The sequence below is a fragment of the Chiloscyllium plagiosum genome, chromosome 10 (genome assembly GCF_004010195.1).
Source record: "Chiloscyllium plagiosum isolate BGI_BamShark_2017 chromosome 10, ASM401019v2, whole genome shotgun sequence".
NCBI classification, from domain to species: domain Eukaryota; kingdom Metazoa; phylum Chordata; class Chondrichthyes; order Orectolobiformes; family Hemiscylliidae; genus Chiloscyllium; species Chiloscyllium plagiosum.
In genome coordinates, this window is record NC_057719.1 from 11,392,339 (window position 1) to 11,411,789 (window position 19,451).

A 19,451-nucleotide genomic window follows, 5' to 3' on the forward strand; every position below is an offset into this window, starting at 1 on the left:
TTAACTGTAACACCATTACATCTGATTTTGCCTTCTCTCTTTCAAATTGCAGACTGAACTCTACCATATTATGATTGTTGCTTCCTAAGTGTTCCCTTACTTTAAGATTTTTTTATAAAGTCTGGTTCATTACATAGAACTAGGTCCAGGATAGCCTGCTCCCTTGTGGGCTCCATGACAAGCTGTTCCAAAAAGCCATCCTGTAAGCATTCCATGAATTCCCTTTCTTTGGATCCATTTGCAACATTATTTACCCAGTCCACCTGCATATTGAAGTCTCCCGTGATCACTGTGACCTTGCCTTTCTGACATGCCTTCTCTATTTCCCAGTACATGTTGCGCCCCTGGCCCTGACCACTGTTAGGAGGTGTTACCTAACTCCCACTATGGTGTTTTTTTTGCCTTTGTGGTTCCTCAATTCCACCCACACAGACTCCACATCATCCGACGCTATGTCATTCAGCACCATAGATTTAATTTTGTTCTTAACTAACAAGGCAACCCCGCCCCCTCTGCCCACCTCCCTGTCTTTTCGATAAGTTGAAAACCCTTGGATGTTTAACTGCCAGTCCTGACCCCCCTGTAACCACGTCTCTGTGATGCCTATCACATCATAATCATAATCATTCCTGCTGAGCTATTCATCACGATCATGACTGACCTCCAACTCAATAGCCTAATCCTGCTTTCTCCCATTTGATCCTTTGATCCCATTCGCCCCCAAGTGCTATATCTAACCACCTCTTTAAGACATTCAATGTTTTGACATCAACTGCTTTCTGCGGTAATGAATTTTACAGGCTCACTGCTCTTTGGGAGAGCAAAAATGGCCTTTAGTAGAGTGATATGCAGTTCTTGTCAGATGTGGGTGTTTAAAGAGAGTTTAAGGGTTACTGCGGGTTATATCTGCAATAAATGCTGTTGGTTGCGAATCCTATCAGATCGAATGGATCGGTTGGACAGACAGTTAGAGGCAATGACGAATTTGCACAGCAACAGTATGTGATGGATGGCAGTTATAGGAAGAGTATGTGGGGTGAAGTCTCAGATACAATCACGTAGCTGGGTTAACTCCGGGAAAGGTAAGAGAGGTGGGCAGCTAGTGCAGGAGTCTTCTTTGGCTATCTCCATGTCAAACAAGTATGCTGTTTTGGAAAATGTAGAGGGTGATCAATTCACAGGGGAACGTAGCACGAACAGCCAAGTTTCTGCTATTGAGACTGGCTCTAATGCAATGAGGGGTACATTGGGTTCCAATAGATCAATTGTGTTAGGGGACTCTCTAGTCCGGGGTACAGACAGATGTTTGTGGCCAGCAGTGAAAAATTAGAATGGTGTGTTGCTTCCCTGGTGCTAGGATCAAGGAAGTCTCAGAGAGGGTGCAGAATGTTCTCACAGGGGAGAGGGGCCAGCAGGAGGTCATTGTACACACTGGAACCAATGACATAGGGAGGGAGAAGGTTGAGATTCTGAAGGGAGATGACAGAGAGTTAGGCAGGAATTTAAAAAGGAGGTCCTCGAGAGTAGTCATATCTAGAATACTCCTAGTGCTACGAGCTAGTGAGGGCAGGAATAGGAGGATATAGCAGATGAATGCATGGGCGAGGAGCTGTTGTATGGGAGAAGGATTCACATTTTTGGATCATTGGAATCTCTTTTGGGGTAGAAGTGACCTGCACAAGAAGGACAGATTGCACCTAAATTGGAAGGGGACTAATATACTGGCAGGGAAACTTGCTAGAACCGCTTGGGAGGAAATAAACTAGTAAGGTGGGGGGGGGTAGGACCTAGTGAGATAGTGAGGAAAGAGATCAATCTGACAGTGGTACATGGCTCAGGGATGGGCAGGACTGGCAGCTTAATGTTCCAGGAAGGATAGAAAGGGAGGCAAGAGAGGAGGAGGAGGAGTGGCATTTTTGATAAGGGGTATCATTACAGCTGTACTGAAGGAGGACATTCCTGGAAATACATCCAGGGAAGTTATTTGGGTAGAACTGAGAAATAAGAAAGGGATGATTACCTTATTGGGATATTATAGACCCCCTAATAGTCAGAGGGAAATTGAGAAACAAACATGTAAGGAGATCTCAGCTATCTGTAAGAATAATAGGGTGGTTATGGTAGGGGATTTTAACTTTCTAAACATAAACCGGGACTGTCACAGTGTTAAAGGTTTAGATGGAGAGGAATTTGTTGAGTGTGTACAAGAAAATTTTCTGATTCAATATGTGAATGTACCTAGAGAAGGTGCAAAACTTGACCTACTCTGAGGAAATAGGCAGGGCAGGTGACTGAGGTGTCAGTGGGGGAACACTTTGGGGCCAGTGACCATAATTCTTAGATTTAAAATAGTGATGGAAAAGGATAGACCTGATTTAAAAGTTGAAGTTCTAAATTGGAGAAAGGCCAATTTTGATGGTATTAGGCCAGAACTTTCAAAAGCTGATTGGGTGCAAATGTTCGCAGGTAAAGGGACGGCTGGAAAATGGGAAGCCTTCAGGAATGAGATAATGAGAATACAGAGAAAGTGTATTCCTGTTAGGGTGAAAGGAAAGGCTGGTAGGTATAGGGAATGCTGGATGACTAAAGAAATTGAGGGCTTGGTTAAGAAAAAGAAGGAAGCATATGTCAGGTATAGACAGGATAGATCGAGTGAATCCTTAGAAGAGTATAAAGGCGGTAAGAGGGAAATCAGGAGGGCAAAAAGGGGACATGAGATAGCTTTGGCAAATAGAATTAAGGAGAATCCAAAGAGTTTTTACAAATACATTAAGGACAAAAGGGTAACTAGGGAGAGAATAGGGCCCCTAAAAGATCAGCAAGGCAGCCTATGTGTGGAGCCGCAGAAAATGGGGTAAATACTAAATGAGTATTTTGCATCAGTATTTACTATGGGAAAGGATATGGAAGAATATAGAATGTAGGGAAATAAATGGTGACACCTTGAAAAATGTCCATATAACAGTGGAGGAAGTGCTGGATGTCTTGAAACGCATAAAGGTGAATAAATCCCCAGGATCTGATCAGGTGTATCCTAGAGCTCTGTGGGAAGCTAGTGAAGTGATTGCTGGGCCTCTTGCTGAGATATTTACATCATCGATAGTCACAGGTGAGGTGCCGAAAGACTGGAGGTTGGCTAATGTGGTGCCACTGTTTAAGAAAGATAGTAAGGACAAGCCAAGGAACTATAGACCAGTGAGCCTGACGTCAGTGGTGGGCAAGTTGTTGGAGGGAATCCTGAGGGACAGAATGTACATATATTTGGAAAGGCAAGGACTGATTAGGGATAGTCAACATGCCTTGTGTGTGGGAAATCATGTCTCACAAACTTGATTGAGTTTTTTGAAGAAGTAACAAAGAGGATTGATGATGGCAGAGTGGTAGATGTGATCTGTACGGACTTCAGTAAAGCATTAAACAAGGTTCCCCATGGGAGATTTGTTAGCAAGGTTAGATCTCACGGAATACAGAGAACTAGCCATTTGGATACAGGACTGGCTCAAAGGAAGAAGACAGAGGGTGGTGATGGAGGGTTGTTTTTCAGACTGGAGGCCTGTGACCAGTGGAGTGCCACACGGACCGGTGCTGGGTCTTCTACTTTTTGTCATTTATATAAATGATTTGGATGCAAGCATAAGAGTTAGTAAATTTGCAGATGACACCAAAATTGACAGCTACCTCAGATTACAACAGGATCTTGACTAGATGGGCCAATGGGCTGAGAAGTGGCAGATGGAGTTTAATTCAGATAAATGCGAGGTGCTGCATTTTGGAAAAGCAAATCTTAGCAGGAGTTGTACACTTAATGATAAGGTCCTAGGGAGTGCTGCTGAACAGAGACACCTTGGAGTGCAGGTTCATAGCTCCTTGAAAGTGGAGTCGCAGGTAGATAGGATAGTGAAGAAGGCGTTTGGCATACTTTCCTTTATTGGTCAGAGTATTGAGTACAGGAGTTGGGAGGTAATGCTGCTGCTGTATGGGACATTGGTTAGGTCGCAGTTGAAATACTGCGTGCAATTCTGGTCTCTTTCCGATTGGAAAGATGTTGTGAAACTTGAAAGGTTTCAGAAAAGATTTACAAAGATGTTGCCAGGGTTGGAGGATTTGAGCTATAGGGAGATGCTGAACAGGTTGGGGCTGTTTTTCCTGGAGCATTGGAGGCTGAGGGGTGACTTTATAGAGGTTTACAAAATTATGAGGGGCATGGATAGAGTAAATAGACAAAGTCTTTTCCCTGGGGTCGGGGAGTCCACAGCTAGAGGGCATAGGTTTCGGGTGAGAGGGCAAAGATATAAAAGAGACCTATGGGGCAACCTTTTCACACAGAGGGTGATACATGTATGGAATGAGCTGCCAGAGGAAGTGTGGAGGCTGGTACAATTGCAACATTTAAGAGGCGTTTGGATGGTATATGAATAGGAAGGGTTTGGAGGGATATGGGCCGGGTGCTGGCAGGTGGGATTGGGTTAGGATATCTGGTCGGCATGGACGGGTTGGACCAAAGGGTCTGTTTCTATGCTGTACCTCTCTTGACTCTATAACCAAATGTCTCCTCATCTCTGTCCTAAATGATCTACCCCAAATCTACAGACGGTGACCCCTGGTTTTAGACACATCCATTATCGGGAACATCCTTCCTCCATCTACCCTGTCTAGTCATGTTAGAAATTTATAGTCACTATAAGATCCCCTCTCATTCGTCTGAACCACAGAGAAAACTATCCTAACCTAGTCAATCTATCCTCATACATCAATCCCGCAGTGAAAAATAAGAATGGTGTGTTGCCTCCCTGGTGCCAGGATCAAGGTTGTCTCAGAAAGGTGCAGAATCTTCTCAAAGGAGAGAGTGACCGGCAGGATGTCATTGTACACATTGGTACCAATGACATAGGAAGGGAAAAGGATGAGACTCTGAAGGGAGAAGATCAAAAGTTGGACAAGAATTTAACAAGGAGGTCCTTGTGGGTAGTAATATCTGGATTACTCTCAGTGCTACAAGCTAGTGAGGGTAGGAATTGGAGGATAAAGCAGATGCTGAATTGTGTGCCTGAGGAGTTGGCGCATGGGAGAAGCGTTCACAGTTTTGGATCATTTGAATCTCTTCTGGGGTAGAAGTGACCTGTACAAGAAGGACTGATTGCACCTGAATTGGAAAAGGATGAATATATTGGCAGGACGATTTGCTAGAGCTGCTCAGGAAGATTTAAACTAGTGAGGACAGGGGGTGGGATCCAGGGAAATACTGAGGAAAGAGGATCAATCTGAGACTTGTACAGTTGAGAAAAGAAGCGAATCACACAGTCAGGGCAGGCAGGAACAAAGCAGAGAACAAGGTTGGACTGATCAATTAAACTGCATTTATTTCACTGCAAGAGGCCTAACAGGGAAGGCATGGTTATGAACATAGGACTGGGATATCATAGCAATTACAGAAACGTGGCTCAGGAATGGGCAGGACTGGCAGCTTTTTTTCCAGGATACAAATGCTACAGGAAGGATAACGAGCAGGGGGGAGTGGTGTTTTTGGTAAGGGATAGCACTACAGCTGTACTTAGGGAGGATATTCCTGGAAATACATCCAGGGAAGCTATTTGGGTGGAACTGAGAAATAAGAAAGGGATGATCACCTTATTGGGATTGTATTATAGACCCCCTAATAGCCAGTGAGAAATTGAGAAACAAATTTGTAAGGAGATCTCAGCTAGCTGTAAGAATAATAGGGTGGTTATAGTAGGGGATTTTATCTTTCTAAATATAGACTGGGATTGCCATAGTGTTAAAGGTTTAGATGGAGAGGAATTTGTTAAGTGCGTACAAGAAAATTTTCTGATTCAGTATGTGGATGTACCTAGAGAAGGTGCAAAACTTGACCTACTCTTGGGAAATAAGTCAGGGCAAGTCACTGAGGTGTCAGTGGGGGAGCACTTTGGGGCTAGCGACCATAATTCTATTTGATTTAAAATAGTGATGGAAAAGGATAGACAAGATCTAACAGTTGAAGTTCTAAACTGGATAATTTTGACCGTTTTAGGCAAGAACTTTCAAAACTGATTGGAGGCAGACGTTCGCAGATAAAGGGATGGCTGGAAAATGGGAAGCCTTCAGAAATGAGCTAAGAGTCCAGAGAAAGTACATTCCTGGTAGGTCGAAAGGCTGGTAGGTGTAGGGAATGCTGATGACTCAAGAAATTGAGGGTTAGTGTTAAGCATATGTTGGGTATAGACAGGAGAGATCAAGGGAATCCTTCAAAGAGTATAAAGGCAGTCGGAGTTAACTTAAGAGGGAAATCAGGAGGGCAAAAAGGGGACATGAGATAGCTTTGGCAAATATGGTTAAGGAGAATCCAAAGGGTTTTTACAAATACACTATGGACAAAAGGGTAACTAGAGAGGAATAGAGCCCCTCAAAGATCAGCAAGGTGGTCTTTGTGTAGAGCTGCAGGAGATGGAGAAGATACTAAATGATTTATTTGCATCAGTGTTTATTGTGGAAAAGGACATGGAAGATATCGAATGTGGGGAAATAAATGGTGACATCTTGAAAAATGTCCATATTACATAGTTGAAAAGGGCTCATTAATTCCTACTCTGTTTCCTCTCTGCCAACCAGTTTTCTATCGACCTCAATACAATTCCCTCAATCCTATGTGCTTGAATCTATAATCCCGCACAATAATTTCTTACGTGGGATTTTATCAAATGCTTTCTGGAAGTCCAAATATACCACATCAACTGGCTCCCCCTTGTCAACTCTTCATAGAATTCCAACAGATTTGTCAAGCATGATTTCCCCTTCATAAATCCATGCTGACTCTGTCTGATCCTACTACTGCTTTCTAAATGCTCCACTACAAAGTCCTTGATCATGGATTCGAGGTTTTCCCCACTACCGATGTTAGGCTTACTATACTTCCCTGTTTTCTCTCTACCTCACTTGTCTTGCCTATTTAACTTGCTCTCCTTAACCACTGTACCATATTCAAATTCTGTTTGTTCACTACTGCTTTGGATTCCTTCCCACCACATACCCCCACCATCCCCCCACCCCACCATCACCACCACCACCACCCCAAACCTAGTTTAAAGCCTCCAGAGTAGCACAAGCAAATCGTCCTGCTACCATATTGTTTGCCCTCCAGTTCACCGCCCCCATCCCTCTGACTATGAGAGAGGCACCCCCACCCCCTTCAGAATGTGCTCAAAGACCTCCCAACCAGGCCTGTGAGCCATCTGTATTTTCTTTTATTCATTTGTAGGATGTGGGCATCACTGGCTGGGCCAGCATTGATAACCTGTCCCTGTTTACCCTTAAGAAGGTGGTGGTGAGCTGCCTTCTTGAACTGCTGCAGTCCATCTGCTGTGGGTTGACTCACATTGCCATTAGGGAGGGAATTTTAGGATTTTGACCCAGCAATAGTGAAGGAACAGCAATATATTTCCAAGTTAGGATGACAAGTGATTTGGAAGGGAACCTGTAGGTGTTGGTGTTCCCTTGTATCTGCTGCCCTTGTTCTGCTACATGGAAGTGATCGGGAGTTTGGAAAGTGCTCTCTAAGGATCTTTGGCAAATTTCTGCAGTGCATCTTGTAGATAGGACATACTGCTGCTACTGAGTATTGGTGGAGGGAGTGGATGCTTGTGGATATAGTGCCAATCAATTGGGCTGCTTTTTCCTAGATGGTGTCCAGCTTCTTAGGTGTTTTTTGGGCTGCACTCATCCAGGCAAGTGGAGAGTATTCCATCACACTCCTGACTTGCGCCTTGTAGATGGTGGACAGGCTTTGAGGAGTCAGAAAGTAAGTTACTTGCCGTAGTATTCCGAGCCTCTGACCTGCTCTTGTAGCCACTGTATTTATATGGTGAATCCAGTTGAATTTCTGGCCAATAACTTCCAGGATGTTGATCGTGGGGGATTCAGTCATGGCAACACCATTGGATGCCAAGGAGCAGTGGTTAGCTTGTCTCTTATTCGTTCAAAGTTTGTGAGAAGATTTGTAGCTCAGGTGCTCATTGCTGTGGTTCTGTTTGCCGAGCTGGAAGTTGTTGTTGCAAACATTTCGTCCCCTGTCTAGGTGACATCCTCAGTGCTTGGGAGCCTCCTGTGAAGCACTTCTGTGGTGTTTCCTCCGGCATTTATAGTGGCCTGTCTCTGCCGCTTCCGGTTGTCAGTTTCAGCTGTCCGCTGTAGTGGCCGGTATATTGGGTCCAGGTCTATGTGTTTGTTGATGGAGTTTGTGGATGAGTGCCATGCTTCTAGGAATTCCCTGTCTCTTATTCGCTTTGGTCATAGCTTGGCATTTGTATGGTGCGAGTGTTGCTTGGCACTTGTCAGTCCAGGCCTGGATATTTTCCAGATCTTGTTGCATTTGAACATAGAGTGCTGTAGTGTCTGAAGAGTCGTGAATGGTGCTTAACATTGTGCAATCATTAGCAAACATCCCCACTTCTGACCTTATGATGGAGGGAAGGTCTTTGATGAAGCAGCTGAAGATGGTTGGGCCTAAGACACAACACTGAAGAATTCCTGCAGAGATAACCTGGAGCTGAGATAACTGGCGTCCAACATCCATGACCATCTTCCTATGTGTCAGGTATGATTCCAATCCTCAGAGAGTTTGCTCCCTTATACTCATTGATTCCAGTTTTTGTAGAGCTCCTTGATGCCACACTCTATCAAATGCAGCCTTGATGTCGAAGGCTGTCACTCTCATCTCACCTCTCAAAATCAGCTCTTTTGCCCATCTTTGGACCAAGTCTGAAAGGAGGTCAGGAGCTGAGTGGCCCTGGCAGAACTCAAACTGGACATCACTGAGCAGGTTATTGTTGTGCAAGCGCTGATGATAGCACTGTTGATGACACCTACCATCACTTTACTGATGATCGAGAGCAGACTGATGTGGCAATGATTGGCTGGTTTGGATTTGTCTTGCTTTTTATGTACACGACATACTTGGGCAATGTTCCACATTGTCAGGTAGATACTAGTGTTGTAACTGTACTGAAATAACTTGGCTAGGGAGCAGCAAGCCTTCAGTGTTACTGCCAGAATGTTGTCAGAGCCTGTAGCCGTTTCAGTATCCAGTGCCTCCAACCGTTTTTTTGGTATCTGTAATTCTGGGGACCACCGGAGGAGGCCAAGATGGATCATCCATTTGGCACAAGCTTCAGCCTTACCTTTTGCACTGATATGCTGGGCTTTTCCATCATTGAGGATAGGGATATTTGCGGAGCATCCTCCTTGAGTGAGTTGTTTAGTTCTCCACCGCCATTCATGACTAGATGTGGCTTAGATCTGATCCATTGGTTGTGGGATCACTTAGCTCTGTCTACCACTTGCTGCTTGTGCTGTTGGTCATGCAAGTAGCTGTTTGGTGGCTTCACCAGGTTAACACCTCATCTTCCGGTATGCCTGGTACTGTTCCTGGCATATCTTCCATTGGTCCCCTGGCTTGATGATAATGGTCGCATGGGGAATATGCCAGGCCATGAGGTTTGCCTCTCTGTCTCACCTTGCCAGTCCACAAAAACAAGAAGTCTACCAAAAATGCCCAGATTGTGCTGAAGTACAATTCTGCTGCTGCTGATGGCCCACAGCGCCTCATGGATGCCCAGTCAAATGGCTAGGTCTGTTTAAAGTCTTTCCTATTCAGCACGATGATAGTGCCACAGAACACGATGGATATTATTCTCAATGTGAAGGCGGGACTTTGTCTCCATAAAGACTGTGCAGTGGTCACTCTTACCGATACTGTCATGGACAGATGAATCTGGAGCTGGCAGATTGGTAAGGATGGGGTCAAATATGTTTTTCCCTCTTGGTTCAACTCAAGTGAGTAACCAGGGCAGGGGGGAATGGAATTGGCTAGAAGGGAGTAGAATTTTTAACACACGGTTTCAAGTAATGTCTTTGGTTTCCCCAAAGTTGAATTAAATAAACTTCAGGATCTGCCCAAGTCTGGGCACCAATGAAGGGAGTCACCAGTACAGATTCAGTCAAAATATCTGCAGCAGAGACAGTCAGCAGCTGACTTTTCAGAGAAATAAATAAATCCTGTCATGCCAAGATCGTGTATTCTTAAAATGAGAGTTTAGCATCTAAGGGATGGTATCAATTAGTATGGCTTCACGGGAAGGGTAATGGAAAGCTGGAACTTTCACCTTCAAAACATTGTTCTCGTCAGGGAGATCAACTGAAAACTTTTTAAAAACTGGGATCTAAAGATTTTAGGCAAAAGAAACAGCACTTTCCAAACCAATGACCATGTCCATCTAGAAGGACAAGGACATGGAGTCACCACAACCTTCAAGTTCCCCTCCAAGCCACTCACTATCCTGACTTGGAAATTATCACCATTCCTTCATTGTCGCTGGGTCAATATCCTGGAACTCCCTCCCTTATGGGTCAACCCACAGCAGGTGGACTACAGCAGTTCAAGAAGGCAGCTCATTCCCCCTTCTCAAGGACAACTAGGCACAGGCAATAAATGCTGGCCTGCCAGTGATGTCAACATCCCACAAATGAATAAATTTTAAACAAAACAGTTTGGTCACAACCTAGTTAAATGTAAGGGTAGGTTTGAAGACCTCCTCCTGTTCCTAAATAGATTGTGGTGATTCTGAAAGGAGGAAGAGAATGGAGGAGCAACGATTTACTGGAATTATGTTATAGTAGGTAATTGTGGAGCATTTCAGTGTCGCCCCCTCACAGCTGGACAAGACAGAGTGTTGAAGAAGGATATCACAATCAACTACACTAAACTCCATTGAGAGGAGAAAGTACCATAGTCAGAAAGGACAGCTAACACTTTGGGGGCTGAGTATTAATATGTCATCGTTGATCATCACAATGGAGAGAGAGACAGAGAGACAGAGAAAAATATGGGGGAATCAGTGGATGTGGCATACACAGATTTTGCAGAAGGCGCTTGAGATTCCATCAAAGACATACAACTGGTAAGCGTTACTGGTTTCAGTCTGCATAAAATACTTTCAAATTCCATACTGACAGCTATCCCTTGAAATTAATTTCACACCTTTTGCATGGCAAAATTGGCTCACACTGTCAACAATCCATATTTGTGGCATAGTTACCTTCCATGGCTCCAACAATGATATAAAGCATACCCTCAGTTCCATTTCTGTAATCTTGTACACTATGTAACAGATAAATAATCTGACAAGTCATTTTGTTTGGCAAAAGTGCATGACTGAACATTAGCAATAATTTCAGGCTCTTCAGTTTCTCCTGCAACCACACAAACCCAGTAATAAAAAACATACACAGACAGACGAAGGACAACTTCTAACTGAGAAAACTGACTTTCCGTATTTTAATTCCTAACTCAATTTAAGCCTGGCTTCTCAGACCCTTTGTTCGTTTCACTGCCTCTCTGTCTCACCTTGCCCTGTCCACAAAAACAAGAAGTCTGCTAAGAATGCCCAATAGAACATTCAGGACCAGAGACTTACAGACATAATGGGCTTGGTCTTTATCGATTAGCAAGACAAGCTAATGGATTACTTGTCTGCAGACTTTCCAGAAAACAAGCTCAGTACTGGTGTGAGATGCTTTGTTTTAAACGCCCAGTATTAAGAAAGATTATTTTTCCAAATTCTGTGGGAAAAGGCTCTTAAAAAGAATGACAAAAGCTAAAAGAGGGAGAGTGCATAAAGTTCAATATACCCTCATCGCCATTTGACAGGAAAACATGAAACATACTCTTGGAATAAGGAGGGAAGTAATACTGTGGTAGTTCTCTCTCGTCAGACTGCATTTCCCTGAGGATCCAGGACAGTCCTGCAAAATTTCACAAATCTATGCCCATGTTTTAACATTTTCTTCGATTCTCTTGAATCAATCAGGTTTTAAAAACAGTGGAAACCAAACTCTCAATAGTGTTCTCAACAAATATGATGTTATTTATTTTATCCTCCTCAACCCCTCATAACTGAAGCCTTTCACAATATGTCATCCCTAACACCACCTCATCTGTTTTCCAATTCAGATGTTTCCATCCTTTACCTATACAATAGTAGCCAAAAGAAGTCTAGCAATGGTTTATCTTCCTACCCCTCTGCTATTACCTCTGGAGTTCCCACATATCCATCCTTGCAACCTCATTCCCATCATCTTCTTCAGGTGCCCTCTTGGTAAAATCATCCACAACCATGGGGTCAGCATGTATACGGCTGCCACACAAGCGGTACTTCTCCACTTTCTCTCACAATTCTTCTGCAATCTCACAACTTGGAAATACTTCTGCAGCCATGGATGTGGACTTTGATCCAGCTGCAAGTACAAGAAACAGCAAGTTGCTTCTCTAAGTGGTGTGCACCTTGAAAGATACATGCTGCCCTGGTCCTTCTCAGTAGTAGAGGTCACAAGCTTGGAAGATGCATTCTAAGAACCCTTGGGGAGTTCTTGCAATGCATCTTGCAGATGATTTTACACTTTGCTGCCACAAAGCATCAGCAGCAGCGGATGAGGTGTCAATCAAGCAAGCAAATGGTGGACAAGCTTTCAGGAGTCAGGAATTGAGTTTTTCACCACATAATTCCTAGCCTCTGACTTGCTCTTGAAGCCATAGCATTTATATGGTTGATTAAATTGTTTCTGGTCAATGATAAGCTCAGTATGTTGATAATGAGCAATTCAGTGATGGCAACGCCTTTGACATTCAAGGAATGATCGTCAGAATGTCTCTTGTCGGAAGTGAGCATTGTCTGGTATTTCTGTAGCGTGAACATTACTTGCCAATTCTCAGTTCAAACCTGGACATTGCCAGTGTCTTGCTGCTTTCAGATATGGGCTGCATCAGTATTGAAGACTGAGAGAAGATCTGATAGAGGCTTTCAAAATCATGACCAGACTGGATAGAGTTGATAGAGAGAAGCTGTCCCCACTCTTAAAAGAAGAAAAAGCATGATATGACAAAGATCTAAAATAATGTGCAAACAAAGCAACAGCAAAGTGAAAAATACTTTTTTCACACCAAGTTGTTAGGGTATGGAATGTACTATCTGGACAAAATGGAGGCAGGTTCAACTAAGGCATTTAAGAGGGCACTGGATGAGTATTTGGATAGAAATAATGTTCAGGGAAATGGGGGAAATGGCAAGAGAACGGCACTGGGTAAGAGAACCACTTTTTGTTTTAATTCATTCAAGGGACATAGAAATCACTAGCCAGCCAGTATTTATTTCCCATCCCTAAGAGTCCCAAAGAGTCAACCACACTGCCGTGGATCTGGAGTCTCATGTTGGTCAAACCAGGAAAGGGTGGCAGATTTCCTTCCCTAAAAGGACACTAGTGTACCAGTTATTTCCGACAACTGACAATGGTTTTATGGTCATCCCAGATTTTTTTTTATTGAATTCAAATTTCACCACCTGCAGAATTTCAACCAGGGTCCCCAGAACATTACCTACATCGCTGGATTTATGGTCTAGTGATAATATCACTAGGCCATTGCCTCTCCATCTTCTCTGATGAAGAGTCCCTGGACTCAAAATGTTAGCTCTGCTTTCTTCCCACAGGCGCTGCCAGAAGTGCTGAGTTTCTCTAACAATTTGTTCTTGGCTCAGGTTAAAGACTTCATCCCAGGGCTGTCATATCCAGCAATACAATACGGCAGTGGAGTATTATCACACACAAAGCATAAGAGGAGGTTGACATTTGAATAGAAGCAATAGCCAGAGGAATACGTATTACTGAGCCAAACTGGCACAAGAGTCTTTCCCTTTGAAATCTGGTTTGCCTTGGTCGATAAAAGACAGCTTTAGGAATTTATAAATATCTGTAAAAACCACCTGCTGAAGTAGTAAATCAAGGTTAGTTTATTGCCAATTTTCACCCATTCCCTCTCTTAACTCTAAGGAGGGAAAATGTTTTCATGGATGGTACTCAGATCCTAGTGTGTTCTTCAGAAGTGCTTTGCAGACACTTCACACTCTTAAGTATTGTTTTGCAAATGAAGGTGCCAGTCCTGAAATTTAGAAGGGGCCAGCAACACCCTCCCACCGCCAATCCCGTGCTCTGATTGTAAACTTTACATGAAAGCGTGCAGTCAAATTCATATCTAGTGGAGGACATCACAGCCTCCTGGTTCAATCCTGCTCCTACCCGGTACCCACCAGATAATCAGGAAGATGACCTCAGTGGAAATTGGGAATGGTGGTGGCCAGCTCCCTTGACAGTGAAGGGCAAGAGCATATACAGACTCCTTGGACAGTGGGCCAACTATGGTCAACCAGCCAGTACTTACAAATCTCAGAATACAGTGTCAAGGACTAGATTTGACAACAGTTACTCACTAATCCAAACTGTGCTGATAACTAGCTGAAAATGTATTGCTGGAAAAGCGCAGCAGGTCAGGCAGCATCCAGGGAACAGGAGAATCGACGTTTCGGGCATAAGCCCTTCTTCAGGAATGAGGAAAGTTTGTCCAGCAGGCTAAGATAAAAGGTAGGGAGGAGGGACCTGGGGGAGAGGCGTCGGAAGGATGCCTTCCTTGAAGAAGCTCTCTTCCTCCCTCTACAAAGATTTCGCTTTTCCAGCAACACATTTTCAGCTCTGATCTCCAGCATCTGCAGACCTCACTTTCTCCTCAAAGATTTCAATCTACTGCGAATCCTCTTACAAGGATGCCCTCCTTGAAGAAGCTCTCTTCCTCCCTCTACAAAGATTTCGCTTTTCCAGCAACACATTTTCAGCTCTGATCTCCAGCATCGGCAGACCTCACTTTCTCCTGTGCTGATAACTACACCAGAAACCAATTTAAGATTGTCATTTAATCATAGAGAATTTTATTTAGTGCATCAGAAGCAACAAATACTCACACACAGGACTCCATGATAAAAACAGTTGAACATTATTTGGTGACAAATTTTTATGAGCTCATCAAGTTGGCTCCACCATTCAACGAGATCATGAATAACCTAACAGTCATCAATTCTACTTTTCTGCTTTTCCCCAAAACCTTTAATTCCCCAAGTGGATTAAAAATCTGTCTGTCCCAGCCTTGAATATATTTAATAGCCAGCCTCAATAGCCCTCTAGTTTTGGACTTTGCTCTTTGACTCTATAACAGCCCTCTGCGGTAAAGAATTTCATAGATTCACTGCCGGTGAGAAAAGAAATCCCTTCTCATCTTGTCTTAAATGGGTGACTCTTTGCTCTGAGGTTGTGCCCTTTGGTCCCAGATTCTCCCGTGAGCAAATAGGAGTACAAGGACTAATCGGGCACTGCTAATATTGATTTAGGAAAGGCAAATCATGTTTGGCAGCTATGCTCTATTAGCAATTGACCGATGGACTATTTATTTTCTCTGAGCTATCTTAATGGAATTTCAGAAAATGTTTGATAAGATGCCTCATATAAAGCTTGTTAGTAAGGTTCAGGAGCATGGTTCTAAAAGAAAATAAATAAAGCAATGGAACAATAGGTTAGGTTAACCAAATATCGCTCTGTTGCAGCAAAGTTTCAAGTAATGTATCTGAGGCGCCAGGAGGAGGTCAAATTTTGTCCAGTCCAGTATTTACATGAATAAATCTGCAGTTATTACATCAATGAAGAAGCTTCCTGTATATAATTACCTGCTTCATTTCCTATATTATAATATGGAAACTTTGAAAAATTGACAATAAAGCATTTCAGAAGAAGAAACTTTCACTTTTTAAAATTCATTCACGATGAAGATGTTACTGGTGAGATTAGCCTTTGTTGTCTATGTCTAATTACTCAGAAGGTAGTTAAGAGTCAACCACATTGTTGTGGTTCTGAAGACACAAGTAGGCTAGACCAGGAAAATAGCAGTTTCTTCTCCTAAAGGATCGTAGTGATTGGAATGGGACCAGATGGATTTCATTGACTATGAGATCCCTGATTAGGGCTGTTAACCTTGGTCAATCAGGGAGCACTAGCTGACAGACATAAATAGGAGAAAAAGTTTTCTTTAAAAAAAGAGAGAAAAAAGAAAAATGAAAATAAATAGGAGATTCTGAGAGTCTCCTCACTCTAGGGCCTGGCTCTGGGCTAGCTGGTCAGAGTTCATTTACTGTGCATCCTCTGTGCAGTTATTTCATGAACATTTGTGAACCACTAGTGTTTTTCTGACAATCCACAATGGTTATATGGTCATCATTAGACTCATAATTCCACATTTTTTATATTGACTTCAAATTCTATCATCTACCATGGCAGAAGCAGCATCTCCAGTTCATTACCTGGTTCTCTGGCTTAATAGTATAACAATAAGACATCTTGTTTTTTTATTTTCAAGTCAGGATGGTGAGTGGCTTGGAGGAGAATTTACAGTTAGTGGTGTTTCCATGCATCTACTGTCCTTATCCTTCTAGATGGAAATGATCGTGGTCTTAGAAGGTACTGTCTAAAGATTTTTGTGGAGTTTCTGCAGAGAATGTTGTAGGTAGTATACACTGCTGCTTCCAGTGAGCATAAGTGGTGGAACAAGTGGATGCTTGTGGATGTAGTGCCAATCAAGCAGGCAGCTTTGTGCTGGCTGGTGTCAAGCTTCTTAGTGCTGTACACACCCCAGCAATTAGGGAGTATTCCATCACTCTCCTAACATGGGCCTTGTACATGGCAGATGTGCTCTGGGGAGTAAGGAAGTGAGTTACTTGCCACAGCATAGAAACAGGATGTCCAATTCAATGCAAATGCACTTGTGGTAATTTTCAAAATTCGCTTGACTCTAGGGCAGTTCAAGCAGATTGGAAAACAACAAATGTGATACCACTATTTGAAAAAGGTAGACAAAAGATGGGGATTATAGACCAGTCATCTTAACTCTGTAATGGGGAAAATGCTCAAATGTATTATTAAGGAAGAAATAGCAAGCCATCTAGATAGGAATTATTTCATTGGGCAGCATGAGTTCATGATAGATAGGTCATGCTTAACTAATTTACTAGAATTCTATGAAGACATTATTAGCACAGTGTACAACGGGGACCCAGTAGATGTGGTGTATCTCGATTTCCAAAAGGCATTCGCCAAGGTATTGCACAATAGGCTGCTGCATAACATAAAGATGCATGGATTTACAGGTAACGTATTTGCATGGATAAATGACGGCTTAACTAACAGTAAGCAAGAAGTGGGGATAAATGAGTGTATTTCTGGTTGGTGATCAGTGACTAGTGGTGTGTCTCGGGAATCAGTGTTGACTGCAATTATTCAGCTTACATAGATGATTTGGAGTTGGGGACGACATGTAGTGAGTCAAAGTTTGTGGATGATATTAAGAAGAATGGTAGGGCAAAGGGTGCAGAGGACTGTGAAACTTTGCAAAGGGACATAGATAGTATAAATGAGTGGGCAAAGATCTGACAGATGGAGAACAATGTTAATAAATGTAAAGTCATCCATTTTGGTAGGAACAACAGGAAATTGGACTATTATTTGAATGGTAAAAAATGCAGCACTCTGCTGCAGAGAGGGACCTAGGTGTCCTTGTTCATGAGACACAGAAGGTTGGTCTACAGGTGCAACAGGTAATTAAGGCAGCAAATGGAATTTTGTCCTTTATTGCTAAAGGGATTGAGTTTAAAAGCAGGGAGGTTATGTTGCAGCTGTAGGATGCTGGTGAGGCCAAACCTGGAGTAGTGTGCAATTTTGGTTTCCTTCCTTGAGAAAGAATATACTGGCACTAGGAGGTTCACTAGGTTGATTCCTGAGTTGAGGGGATTGGCTTGTGAGGGGAAATGGAGTAGACTGGGATTATATTCATTGGAATTTAGAAGAATGAGGGGAATCTCATAGAAACATAAAACTATGAAGGGAGTAGAAAAGATAGAAGTGGAGAGGATGTTTCTACTGGCAGGTGAAACTAGGACAAGGGGGCAGTGCCTCAAAATTATGGGGAGCAGATTTAGGACTGTATTGAAAAGGAACTTCTTCACCAAGAGGGTTGTGATTCTATGGAATTCCACGCCCAGTGGAGGAGTTGTGGCTTCCTCACTGAGCGTTTTTAAAGCTAAGATAGATCATTTTTTGAACAGTATAGGAATTAAGGGTTATGGTGAGGGGGCGGGTAAGTGGAGTTGAGGCCACAAAAAGATCAGCCATGATCTTACTGAATGGCAGAGTGGGCTCAAAGAGCCAGAAGGCCTATTCCTGCTCCTATTTCTTATGTCCTTACATATTCCTAGCAGGTTTTCAGGGTAGTAATAAGGCCAGCATCATGGGCAAGGAATCATGGAAAGAGTTCAGTACAGACCGTAGAATTAAGTAGTAAGTACACTTACAACTTTTGCAGATGCTAGTTAGACATTATCAATACAACCAATGCGCGTACTACAGTTATGCAATTTTGCATGCATATTTGGACACATCCTATTATCAAACTTCATTTCATTACCTGAATGGTTTTATTAAAAATTTCACATTGCAGAACTAACCTTTCATTCCCTCATACAACTGAAAGTAATTGTTCTGTTTCCACATACCCTGCTCGCAGTGCTAGTTAATCAAACATATATATCATTGAATCCCTACAGTGTGGAAACAGGCCATCTGGCCCAACAAGTCCATCAGGAATAAATATTTTATTCCTGATGAAGGGCTTTTGCCCGAAACGTCTTTTTTCCTGCTCCTTGGATGCTGCCTGAACTGCTGTGCTCTTCCAGCACCACTAATCCAGAATCTGGTTTCCAGCATCTGCAGTCATTGTTTTTAACCAACAAGTCCATGCCGACCCTTTTTTTCCTTACAGAAAAAAAGTCAGTCACAAACCAAAAAAGAACAGAAATTACTGGAGAAACTCAGCAGGTCAGACAATAACCGTGGCAGGGAAAAAAAAAGCAGAGTCAACGTTTCGAGTCCAATGACCTTTCTTCAGAACTGATAGCTCAGAACTTCAGACCTGCTGAGTTTGTCCAAACAGTTTCTCTTAGATTCAGACCTGTTCAAAAGCTACAAATATGCTTCCTTTGCAGTCAGGGCCTAGCGCTACAGTTGCTGGCGATCACGTTAAATGCCGCTCGCCTGCAGTGCACTTACCAACTACTGTCATCACCCACCTTCGCCCTCTGACACTTGAATACCCCACCCCTATCCCATGCAGATGGTGGAACATTCCACCCGCGCGAGGTGCACCGGGACTTGTAGTCATCTTTAGTCTTGCCTGTCGTTTGTGTCTAACAGACTTCCCGGTGGAGATAAACTACAACATGTCTAACCTACGGTCAAACGGTGGAAACCCAGCCCGGCTTTTTACATTTTAGTTCACTAGACCGGGTGAGAATCGCTCGTAACGAGGAAATGTAAACATTGAAATTTATCAGAAAACAAACATCAATCAAAAAAAGGTCATGAGACCGACTGGAACCCGCCAACGGAAGGGATGTCGGCGACTATAACAGGAATGGTGGAGCCTCGGGAGGGCAGACGTAAAGGCGTCAAGGGACGCTGATGACGTCAGAAGGAAGGGG

At 43.1% G+C, this 19,451-nt stretch overlaps 1 protein-coding gene across 3 annotated transcripts in view; it reads right to left on the minus strand.

Annotated features, from left to right (window-relative positions):
* Window positions 1–19,055, minus strand: part of adck1 (aarF domain containing kinase 1) — a 575,359-nt gene extending 556,304 nt beyond the window's left edge. Inside the window, exons 1-2 of one of the 3 annotated variants that reach the window (XM_043697033.1) lie at window positions 18,923–18,996; window positions 12,084–12,903 (exon numbers count right to left, since the gene is read on the minus strand). In XM_043697033.1, coding sequence (XP_043552968.1) covers window positions 12,084–12,348 — 265 coding nt within the window. In that variant the 5' untranslated portion in view covers window positions 12,349–12,903; window positions 18,923–18,996. Of the gene's footprint in view, window positions 1–12,083; window positions 12,904–18,922; window positions 18,997–19,020 lie in introns of those variants that run through there. The other 2 variants (XM_043697036.1, XM_043697034.1) reach the window with 2 other exon arrangements.
* Between the last annotated feature and the right edge of the window lie 396 nt (window positions 19,056–19,451).